The sequence below is a fragment of the Pseudophryne corroboree genome, chromosome 6 (assembly GCF_028390025.1).
Source record: "Pseudophryne corroboree isolate aPseCor3 chromosome 6, aPseCor3.hap2, whole genome shotgun sequence".
Taxonomy (NCBI): domain Eukaryota; kingdom Metazoa; phylum Chordata; class Amphibia; order Anura; family Myobatrachidae; genus Pseudophryne; species Pseudophryne corroboree.
Window position 1 is genome coordinate 352,370,786 of NC_086449.1, and position 12,593 is coordinate 352,383,378.

Sequence of the window (12,593 nt, forward strand, 5' to 3'; positions counted from 1 at the left end):
ATTTTTTAAGTAACAAAAGTGTATTTAATCAGTTCATATACTGTCATTGCAAACACTATTAAATAATCAAACACTTACCCAGAAAACATCTTTAAACTGTAACTGTGCCATTGTCCTGTCCTGTTACAGCAGAGTAAATCCTGTGGTTAATGTAGATAGTGCATTTCAGCTTGGACAGATGTCACCAGGTTTCAGGTCTTTGCAGGAGATACTGTGGTTATAAGGATGATTTATTGTAAGCCGCCCGGCCAAGCAAGTAAGATTTACTGCTGCTGATGTGCAAAAAACGGCCTGACAATATAGTCGCTCTGGGTTTCACAGAGAGAAAGAAGTGTGAGAAAAGTGCAAAATCTGCCAGAAGAGACAGATCATATATGTCCTAGTAGCAGCTCGGAATGTATCCTGAGATGTTATCCCCAGCTGTAAAGTGAATGCTGAGATCTTGGCTACAGCAGGTAAACTATACTGCCTTTATCAGGATGTTCCAGTTCTCTATAACTGTACAAAGAGCAGCACAGGAAGTTGTACATCTGACAAATGTCTTTGCAGATGAGGAAGGTCTATGCACTTCTCGGAAATTGTGCAAAGAAAAAGCCACTGAGGTATTGGCAACTGGCAAAGTTTCTAGGTTTCAATGCTTGAACTATCATGGACAGTGTCGGACTGGGGCATGAAGGCCCACCGGGGGAATGCTGCTGTGGGGGCCCATGCTTAAAGGTGTAGCCAGGTTCCAGTGGGGGCGTGGCCAGCCACCACAGATGTTTGGCTAACCATTACATGTTCTGTGCCCCTTGGTAAATATATAATAAACCAAATTATTGTGAAGTATAATGTAACATATGTATAATGCATATAATGCAGTTCACTAGGATAGTCTGGAACTTGATCCCTAGAGGAGGAAGAGGGCCCACAGGCAGTAGGGCCCACCGGTGGTTTCCCCTGTTCCCCTGTGGGCCAGTCCGACCCTGATCATGGACAAGAAACCTAAAAATAGGCTGAGTATTTTTTTAAGATACCAAATACATTTTTTAACCAGAGCTGGATTAACAGCAGGACAGCTGGGGCAGTTGCCCAGTGGTCTCCATACATAACAAAATTACCAGCTTGGGGCAATTTGGCATATGTGAATTGTCAACTTTTTGCCCTTTGGTAAATCTGCATCTACTGTATGTTTCAAATGCTGGGTACTCACCGTCATGACTTGATGGCGTACCCTCCGTTTTGTCAACAGAGTGGCTGATCCAGGTAGGCATATACACTTACTGATCAGATGCGCCAATATATCTGAAGATATATCTATCAGCCATCAGCTGTGCTTCACATCCGACACAATATATCTGTGAACTATATTGTTCCCTTCCCAGGCATATCGTCGCCTATAGCCTCCAAGCCGCTAGCAATATATCACTTAGTGTATACCCACTGTAAGTGGGCAGCAGTATGCTAGGTATAGTGGAAGCTAAGAGGATGCAAAGGTAATGCTATGCTTTAGGTATTAAAACAGATACATGTGCTAAATGCTAGCTGTAATATGAATTGCTACAGTTTACTGATCTAAGAATTAAGAGGGATGTTGAGGGGTCGGTAGTGTAAGCGCAGCACACTGACCAGGGGAGTAATCCCTTTCTCTGGAATTCTCTACCTCTCCCCCTCAGACTCTCCATCTCTCTACAAAACTTCAGACGGGCTCTCAAGACCCACTTCTTCACCAAACCCAGCCGCCTCTCATCCTAACCCTCTGTGGCCCACACTCACTTTCTACCCCATCTGTGTCACCCCTGTCTGTGTGCCCCTCCCCTTTAGAATTTAAGCTCTCACGAGCAGGGTCTTCTTCCCTCATGTGCTTTTATGTCTCTTACTTAACCTATCTTCTTTTCAATACTCCCTTTGACGGCACCAAATCCCTCAGTTTTCTGCAGCCCTGATACTTATTTCAGTGCTGTTTACTGAGGCAGCTCTGTTTATATACCCTGTACTTGTCCTATATTGTATTGAACTGTAAGTCACAATCTTCATGTTTTGCTTATTTGTTTTCTCTGTAAATGGTTGCTACGGATCCCGTGCGGCACCATATAAATATAGGATACTAGTAATAATAGCAATAATAATAATTACCTGTAGCTGCTGACTGTGAACAATTTCCGCATGTGCCGCCCGCTTCTGGAACGCCGTGTCCTCTGGCATCGTGGGATCGTTTTGTCATAGTGACGCGTGCCTCACATGAGGTGTCCGCAGCCGGACGTACAGGAGGCTTGGTGGTAACTAGGCAACAAGCGCTTGCTATAGATAGTGTCGGTGAGCCGGGGCGAGCAGCAGGGATGATCTGAAAATACATAGTACAAAATCAATCACATGGACATAGGATACAACAAATTGTAAAAAACATATATCGTTACAGTGAACTATGTGGTTAAAAGAATACAAATTTCTATAACATAAAGAGTCCCATAAAAAGACACAGGGCTAGATGCATCATCACTTGGAGAGTGATAAAATGGTAAGTGAAAAAGTACCAGCCAATCGGGTCCTAACTGCCATGTCACAGGCTGTGTTTGAAAAATGGCAGTAAGGAGCTGATTGGCTGACATTTTTTCACTCACCACTTTATCACTTTCCAAGCGACGATGCATCTGGCCCACACAAATCTAAAGGCCCACAGTAGATATAAGTCCCACTGCATATGTGTGTGTGTGTGTGTGTGTGTGTGTGTGTGTGTGTGTGTGTGTATGTGTGTGCGCGTGTGTGTGCATGTGTGTGTGTGTGTGTGTGTGTCTGTGTGTGTGCAGATCTTTAAATCCATGCCATGTGATCTTGTACAAGGCATTTATAATCCAATTCTTTACATTAGATGAAACTGTTAGCTCTTAATATTAGGCAAACCTAATTTATGTTAATAGGTTAATGATAACATGTTTACCTTTGTAGACACAATAGAGCTGCATCAGCTTGCATAATGTAAAATAAAATATGGAGAGTTGTACCCGGGGATGTAGCGAGTGTCCCCCCCCGGTGGAGCGCAAGTTCCGAGTGCCGGAAAAGTTAAAGGGTTTGCCGCCTAACAGCCAAGGAGTCTGCTTATTAATTAAAATATGCTTTATTATACCAAGCTCTTGCTTGTTTTAATTCAACTCTTTATATATCAACGTTTTTATATGAATATATGATATTGTAAACTTCAACACTCAATTTAATTCAATGGTATATATACCAAAAGAAATAATTAAAAACAGCTAAAAAAACAAGTCCATATATATATATATATATATATATATATATATGGTGTCTTGCTACACCATTCTCTTCCACTGCTGCTGCAGGACCTCTTTTTGCCCCGACTGCTGCAGCACCTCTCTCTGCCCTGGCTGCTGCAGCACTTCTTTCTACCTCGGCTGCTGCAGCACCTCTCTCTGCCTCGGCTGTTGCAGCACCCCTCTCTACCCCGGCTGCTGCAGCACCTCTCTCTGCATTAGAAGCTGCAGAGTAACATGTATGAGTGACTCCACTGTGGCATAACGTGTATAAAAGGCTCTACTGTGGTCTAACGTATATAAGCAACTCTACTGTGACATAACGTGTATAAGCAGCTCTACTGCGGAGTAATGTAAATAAGTTACTCTACTGTGGCATAACGTGTCTATGCGGCTCTACTGTGGTGTAATGTATATAAGTGACTCTACTGTGACATAATGTGTATAAGCGGCTCTACTGTGGAGTAACGTATATAAGCGGCTTTACTGTGGAGTAACATATATAAGAGACTATACTGTGTCATAACCTGTATAAATGGCTCTACTGTGGTGTAACGTATATAAGCGACTATACTGTGGCATAATATGTATAAGCGGCTCTACTGTGAAGTAACGTATATAAGCGGCTCTACTGTGGAGTAACGTATATAAGTAGCTCTACTGTGGAGTAACGTATATAAGTGACTATACTGTGACATAACGTGTATAAGCGGCTCTACTGCGGAGTAATGTATATAAGCGACTCTACTGTGGCATAACGTGTATATGCAGCTCTACTGTGGTGTAATGTATATAAGTAACTCTACTGTGGCATAATGTTGATAATGTCGATATTATCTTAGACCGCAAAGCTATACCTCTAGATACACTATTACCGTGGAGCCGCTATGGCCGCTAGACGGAATACACGTGCTACGCACTTTGTACGCTATTTGCGTACAAAGTCCTGCACGTGGTACGCACTTGGCGTACACACGCCGCGCTGAGTGTACAGAGTACACACAGCAAGCGCACACACAATTGATAACCTTTAAACCTTGTTAATGATACAATGTAATGATATGATCACACTTTAAACCCTTAACAGCAAAGTACTGCAACGATGTTATATCTTAAACCTTAAGTAGCGCTGACGGTATAAAGTACGCGCAGTGCGTACACCTTATCAATACTTATACACCTTATACAGATAAATACACTTTAAAGCCCTTGCAGGAAAGTGAAGACACCACACCGATTTGTAGTAGAAACCACAGGGTTCGAAGGCCACAGTGGATTAATTCCAAAAGGTAAACAGTACAATTTATGCACTACAGGCTAACAAGATAAATCTAAACAGAATAATGGCTACAGAGAATGTACATATGTGAGAATGTTCGCAAGCGCAACCCGGCCGGTCCTCCGCTGGTCATACAGATAGCGTTCAGAGTCTTCTGACCGGCCAGGCAACAATAGTCTTTTTATACACAACATGCATACACAATACAATGGTCACTGTAATCTCATTGTCCATTGGACACAGGGATGTGTCTTTACATTACAGAAGAGGTCATAGGTGGATTTGAATAGATGGGCGATGTCTTTCCCCAACTGCTCTTGTGGGTGGTATCCTCTGGATTCCCGCCGCATACATAATATACAGTAAACACAGTTAATGTTCATATTCTGCTTCTGCACATAACTATACGCTGGAACATGCGATCTTTCTCTAACCAACACCGGAATGTTACCCTCAAAATACCCTACAGCTGGATACTAGACATCACCTTCCAACCTTTATCTGACCCTTCCTATCATGCAAAGGCAAATCTCTTAGTCCAGGAACTGTTTAAACTATTAATACTCACTAACATGGTGCAAGGGAACTATGGGTACAAAATGCACTATTTGGGTTAAATATGTAATGTTCTAATAACCCGCTACGCGCTCACAAACTCTGCCATAAATACCCATACCACGCGCATGATCGCAGGAGCGATCCTACGCAAATTGCGGATATGTGCACGCACGGCGGACTGAGTGCACGAGCAGCGGGCATGTGCATGGGGTTAGTACAAGGCATATGCATTACAATATTTTTCGACTTTGACAATGTGTATAAGCGGCTCTACTGCGGAGTAACGTATATAAGCAGCTCTACTGTGGACTAACATATATAAGAGACTATACTGTGGCATAACTTGTATAAGCAGCTCTACTGTGGTGTAACATATATAAGCGACTATACTGTGGCATAACATGTATAAGTGGCTCTACTGTGGAGTAACGTATATAAGCGACTCTACTGTGGGATAACTTGTATAAGCAGCTCTACTGCAGTGTAACATATATAAGCGACTCTACTGTGGTGTAACATGTATAAGCGGCTCTACTGTGGCAAAATGTGTATAAGCGGCTCTACTGTGGCAAAATGTGTATAAGCGGCTCTACTGTGGTGTGTAAAGTGTATTAGGCGCTTCTCTGTGTGATATAAGAGGTACTACCGTGTGGTGTACTTTGAATAACGGACAATACTGTGTGGTGTAATGTGAATAGTGGACAGTACTGTGTGATGTAATCTGAAATGGTACTTTTCTGTTGCCACGCCCCTTCCCCATAAAGCAACGCCCCTATATTGTTGTTGCGCTTCTTTGGCATGCACTGTTCCTATTTTAAAGATGGGGGGCACCCAAAGGAAACTTTTGCCCTGAGCTCTACAAAGTCTAGAACCAGCCCTGTCACCAATTTAGGATTTTTAAATATTTTTTCTTTTCAAACGTAACATGCACCCATTTCAGTACAGGGGAGGGGGCGCCTAAACATACCCTTCCTCTGGGCACCATGACACCTAGCTACACCCCTGATCGTACCTGCTGTATTATAAAGAGTTTCTATGTTTTAATTAAGTCTAATAGCCAACGTGTATTTGGCAAGCCAACAAACATGTTCAAAAACATCGGTGTAAGTGTATGTGACATATGATGAATGTAAACCTGGTGCATATGTTACTTTGCCCACCTACACACATCTTTCAATAGTTGCAACTTGCATATGCTTGTAATTGTGTGTGCTTTTTTCAAAAAAATTAAAGCATTTTATTCCCGCAAATTGCATAACAATTGTGTCAAACTATTATTTATTTATTACCAGTTATTTATTCTGTATATTCCGCAGCGCTTTACAGATTATATTTGACCATTCACATCAGTCCCTGCCCCAGTGGAGTTTACAATCTATATTCCCTACCACATGTACATGCACACACATTCATACTAGGGTTCATTTTGTTGTGAGCCAATTCTACCCCATCTGTGTCACCCCTGTCTGTCTGTCCCTCCCCTTTAGAATGTAAGTTCTCACTAGTAGATTGAATAATGATAAATGAACTGTGTGTGGTGGTGTAAGTCATAAGGCCTGTATGGGACCTTGACCCATGTGACCATGTGTACTGTCCACCCTGCATCCATTGAGGATATATAGCTGCCTCTCAGGGTGTTGTGTCTACTCTCAGCAACCATGGGCTTCTCTTTGAAGCTGAGCAAAAGCTAAGAGATAAATGACTGTTCAAACATGGGAAATGCAACAAAAACACATCTCAGTGTTTCCATGAGGATGATGGAGACTAGTGAAGTCAAGGCAAGATCTAGAATACACAGAAATATCAGCTACGCCTAGGATACGTTAATGACCCAGAGTCAGTAAATAACTTCAGGTTATAGTGGCTGAAAATATAAACAAGACAATGACTCATGGGTTTAAGAGTTGTTGCATCACAACTGTGGAAACCATCGATACAGTGAATTGTGTCGAAGAGTTCGTCTGCCTGGTCCACCAATCATTCAGTGGGAGGTGTGATGCACATCCATTTCACAGCTGAGGTACTGTTCCTTACATCGCACGAAATGGACATCCAGCAACTGTGATACCAGGAACATTGTACATTTATACAACTGATTGTTTAAACTGAGCTAAGTTGTAGCATTGTGCATGGGAGTCATGATCATATTCTATCTGCTTGCCTAAATAATTACTAATTAAGCTGCACCTGCATTGGAGTACCTTATACAGTAACTCATCTTTTATCTCCTTGGATTTTCCATGTTGGAGATATGACAAGAGTAAATAACTTTCTATAACTATAAAAAAAAAACAGTTTTAAGTGATCTCACGTTGGCTGATGTGCAATTAAATTGCTGCTACTAATGTAGGTCATTCTGAGTTGATCGCTCGCTAGCAACTTTTGCAGCGATCAGATTAAAACGCTGCAAAACTGTGCATGCGTATGCACCGCAATGCGCAGGTGCTTTGTACAGGTACAAACAGGATCGTTGCTGTGCGATGGATTTAACGAAGAATCCATTCGCACAGCTGAGCGCAAGGTGATTGACAGAAAGAGGGCGTTTATGGGTGTCAACTGACCGTTTTCAGGGAGTGGTTGGAACAACGCAGGCGTGTCCAAGTGTTTGCAGGGCGGGTGTCTGACGTCAATTCCGGGACCGGACAGGCTGAAGTGATCGCAGTGGCTGAGTAAGTCCAGAGTTACTCAGAAACTGCAACAAACTTTTTTGTGCCGTCGGCTGCAAAAGCGTTCGCACACTTGCAAAGCGAAAATACACTCCCCCATAGGCGGCGACCATCTGATCGCAGCACAGCAAAAAGTTGCTAGCGAGCGATCAACTCGGAATGACCCCCCAAGTTTTATCAGTGAAACAGCTGTCTTTGGCTACTAACAACATTGCTTTTGGCAGCTTATATTACTAAGTAAAGCTTAGCTTGTTCACCTGTGCAATGGCACTCCCTGGTGGAAATGTAGTGGAATTGCAAGTTGTCACTGATGCCAACCATTCACTGTGCCAAATTGCTGGTGTCCCCCTATGCTGAGAGTCTGATTCAGAAAAGTATGCAAAGTCAATGTTCCATGGAACTGAGCGATTATCATCAGACTGCACATGTGCTGCATTCATATTGCGCATGCATCAAGGTGCTGCTGCGAACCCGCATGCAATAAGGATTCCTTTGCAAAGTGATTGAAAGTAATACCCCTTTTCCACTAGCTTTAAAAACACGGGTAAATGCGCGGGGGCGCGCATTTACCTGTGTTTTTTCCGAGTGGAATCAGCCCCCCCCTGCAGATTCCCGGATCAAGTGATCCGGGAATCCTACCCGGGTATCTTGCCGAGTTGAACACGCGTTCAACCCGGTAAGCTGTGTAGTGTGAACAGAAGCCGTGTCGATGCGACACAGCTCCCGTTCACAGTCAATGGTAGGGCGGCGCTGGGAGATCATGTGATCTCCCAGCGCCGCCCCTGCCGCGTCACTAGCAGCGTCACCAACCCGGCAATATGCCGGGTTGGTGAGCGCTGTGGGAAAGGGGGCTGTAGCACGGGTCGCAGCCGTGTCAGACTTCCGGCTGTGACCCGTGCTACAGGTGTAAAAGGGGTATCAGTGACCATTTGGGGGTGTTAAAATGCTGTTAGCGGGGAGTGGTTGTTTTCTAAAGGTGCATGGCCACGCCTCCTGTGATTAGGCCACACCTCTGAAAAGTACCTGGGCCCAGCCAGACTCCCTGCTGCCCTGTGTATGTGCCCTGTAGAGGAGATTGGCAAAGGCTGACAGTGGTGTTTCTAATTTGCCTGCCAGTCATAGGTGTGCGCAGATGCCGACACGGGGGTTCCACTCCGGACTTCCCCTCTCCGCCGCATTATGGTCTACTCTCCCCCTCCACATTCAGGACATAGACTGCTCACCCGGGCTGCCCAGGTGAGCAGTCTTATGTCTTATGTCCCAGAGCAAGGGGTGGAAGAGGTAGTCCAATATTCGACGGAGGGGGGAAGTCCAGAGCGGTACCCCTGTGTCGGCGTCTGCGCACGCCTATGCTGCCAGTACTACACCAAAAGCAATTATGGCCTTTTACAAAGTCTGCCTGTTTTCATTAACTAGTACCTGATCTCACTGCACAGGGAATGCTCGTGTAGTGTTGCACTCACCCAATGCTATAGCCGTAAAATCCACGCCGATGCACCCTCGCCCGCCCTTGTACCCTCTGATGGTGGCTCTGTGTAGGAGAGCTCCTAGGTAAAGTACTTTACATACAGAAAAAGATAACACTGTCCGAACAAGCTTGTAAATAAAAATGACTGGAGGATAGAGATGTGCACTTGAAATTTTTCGGGTTTTGTGTTTTGGTTTTGGGTTCGGTTCCGCGGCCGTGTTTTGGGTTCGACCGCGTTTTGGCAAAACCGCACCGAATTTTTTTTGTCGGATTCGGGTGTGTTTTGGATTCGGGTGTTTTTTTCAAAAAACCCTAAAAAACAGCTTAAATCATAGAATTTGGGGGTCATTTTGATCCCAAAGTATTATTAACCTCAATAACCATTATTTCCACTCATTTTCAGTCTATTCTGAATACCTCACACCTCACAATATTATTTTTAGTCCTAAAATTTGCACCGAGGTCGCTGGATGACTAAGCTAAGCGACCCTAGTGGCCGACACAAACACCGGGCCCATCTAGGAGTGGCACTGCAGTGTCACGCAGGATGGCCCTTCCAAAAAACACTCCCCAAACAGCACATGACGTAAAGAAAAAAAGAGGCGCAATGAGGTAGCTGTGTGAGTAAGATAAGCGACCCTAGTGGCCGACACAAACACCGGGCCCATCTAGGAGTGGCACTGCAGTGTCACGCAGGATGGCCCTTCCAAAAAACACTCCCCAAACAGCACATGACGCAAAGAAAAAAAGAGGCGCAATGAGGTAGCTGTGTGAGTAAGATAAGCGACCCTAGTGGCCGACACAAACACCGGGCCCATCTAGGAGTGGCACTGCAGTGTCACGCAGGATGTCCCTTCCAAAAAACCCTCCCCAAACAGCACATGACGCAAAGAAAAAAAGAGGCGCAATGAGGTAGATGTGTGAGTAAGATAAGCGACCCTAGTGGCCGACACAAACACCGGGCCCATCTAGGAGTGGCACTGCAGTGTCACGCAGGATGGCCCTTCCAAAAAACACTCCCCAAACAGCACATGACGCAAAGAAAAAAAGAGGCGCAATGAGGTAGCTGTGTGAGTAAGATAAGCGACCCTAGTGGCCGACACAAACACCGGGCCCATCTAGGAGTGGCACTGCAGTGTCACGCAGGATGGCCCTTCCAAAAAACACTCCCCAAACAGCACATGACGCAAAGAAAAAAAGAGGCGCAATGAGGTAGCTGTGTGAGTAAGATAAGCGACCCTAGTGGCCGACACAAACACCGGGCCCATCTAGGAGTGGCACTGCAGTGTCACGCAGGATGGCCCTTCCAAAAAACACTCCCCAAACAGCACATGACGCAAAGAAAAATTAAAGAAAAAAGAGGTGCAAGATGGAATTGTCCTTGGGCCCTCCCACCCACCCTTATGTTGTATAAACAGGACATGCACACTTTAACCAACCCATCATTTCAGTGACAGGGTCTGCCACACGACTGTGACTGAAATGACGGGTTGGTTTGGACCCCCACCAAAAAAGAAGCAATTAATCTCTCCTTGCACAAACTGGCTCTACAGAGGCAAGATGTCCACCTCATCATCATCCTCCGATATATCACCGTGTACATCCCCCTCCTCACAGATTATCAATTCGTCCCCACTGGAATCCACCATCTCAGCTCCCTGTGTACTTTGTGGAGGCAATTGCTGCTGGTCAATGTCTCCACGGAGGAATTGATTATAATTCATTTTAATGAACATCATCTTCTCCACATTTTCTGGAAGTAACCTCGTACGCCGATTGCTGACAAGGTGAGCGGCGGCACTAAACACTCTTTCGGAGTACACACTTGTGGGAGGGCAACTTAGGTAGAATAAAGCCAGTTTGTGCAAGGGCCTCCAAATTGCCTCTTTTTCCTGCCAGTATAAGTACGGACTGTGTGACGTGCCTACTTGGATGCGGTCACTCATATAATCCTCCACCATTCTTTCAATGGGGAGAGAATCATATGCAGTGACAGTAGACGACATGTCCGTAATCGTTGACAGGTCCTTCAGTCCGGACCAGATGTCAGCATCAGCAGTCGCTCCAGACTGCCCTGCATCACCGCCACCGGGTGGGCTCGGAATTCTGAGCCTTTTCCTCGCACCCCCAGTTGCGGGAGAATGTGAAGGAGGAGATGTTGACAGGTCGCGTTCCGCTTGACTTGACAATTTTCTCACCAGCAGGTCTTTGAACCCCAGCAGACTTGTGTCTGCCGGAAAGAGAGATCCAAGGTAGGTTTTAAATCTAGGATCGAGCACGGTGGCCAAAATGTAGTGCTCTGATTTCAACAGATTGACCACCCGTGAATCCTTGTTAAGCGAATTAAGGGCTCCATCCACAAGTCCCACATGCCTAGCGGAATCGCTCCGTGTTAGCTCCTCCTTCAATGTCTCCAGCTTCTTCTGCAAAAGCCTGATGAGGGGAATGACCTGACTCAGGCTGGCAGTGTCTGAACTGACTTCACGTGTGGCAAGTTCAAAGGGCAGCAGAACCTTGCACAACGTTGAAATCATTCTCCACTGCGCTTGAGACAGGTGCATTCCACCTCCTATATCGTGCTGAATTGTATAGACTTGAATGGCCTTTTGCTGCTCCTCCAACCTCTGAAGCATATATAGGGTTGAATTCCACCTCGTTACCACTTCTTGCTTCAGATGATGGCAGGGCAGGTTCAGGCGTTTTTGGTGTTGCTCCAGTCTTCTGTACGTGGTGCCTGTACGCCGAAAGTGTCCCGCAATTCTTCTGGCCACCGACAGCATCTCTTGCACGCCCCTGTCGTTTTTTAAAAAATTCTGCACCACCAAATTCAAGGTATGTGCAAAACATGGGACGTGCTGGAATTTGCCCAGATTTAATGCGCACACAATATTGCTGGCGTTGTCCGATGCCACAAATCCACAGGAGAGTCCAATTGGGGTAAGCCATTCCGCGATGATCTTCCTCAGTTGCCGTAAGAGGTTTTCAGCTGTGTGCGTATTCTGGAAACCGGTGATACAAAGCGTAGCCTGCCTAGGAAAGAGTTGGCGTTTGCGGGATGCTGCTACTGGTGCCGCCGCTGCTGTTCTTGCAGCGGGAGTCCATACATCTACCCAGTGGGCTGTCACAGTCATATAGTCCTGACCCTGCCCTGCTCCACTTGTCCACATGTCCGTGGTTAAGTGGACATTGGGTACAGCTGCATTTTTTAGGACACTGGTGACTCTTTTTCTGAGGTCTGTGTACATTTTCGGTATCGCCTGCCTAGAGAAATGGAACCTAGATGGTATTTGGTACCGGGGACACAGTACCTCCAACAAGTCTCTAGTTGGCTCTGCAGTAATGATGGATACCGGAACCACGTTTCTCACCACCCA

The 12,593-nt window shown here is 45.4% G+C and overlaps 1 protein-coding gene across 2 annotated transcripts in view; it reads right to left on the bottom strand.

Moving 5' to 3' along the window:
• Positions 1 to 12,593, bottom strand: part of PSTPIP1 (proline-serine-threonine phosphatase interacting protein 1) — a 254,785-nt gene that overhangs the window by 175,917 nt on the left and 66,275 nt on the right. Inside the window, exons 4-5 of one of the 2 annotated variants that reach the window (XM_063926584.1) lie at positions 2,116 to 2,323; positions 79 to 211 (exon numbers count right to left, since the gene is read on the bottom strand). In XM_063926584.1, the coding sequence (XP_063782654.1) occupies positions 79 to 111 (33 nt within the window). In that variant the 5' untranslated portion in view covers positions 112 to 211; positions 2,116 to 2,323. Of the gene's footprint in view, positions 1 to 78; positions 561 to 2,115; positions 2,324 to 12,593 lie in introns of those variants that run through there. The other variant, XM_063926585.1, reaches the window with a different exon arrangement.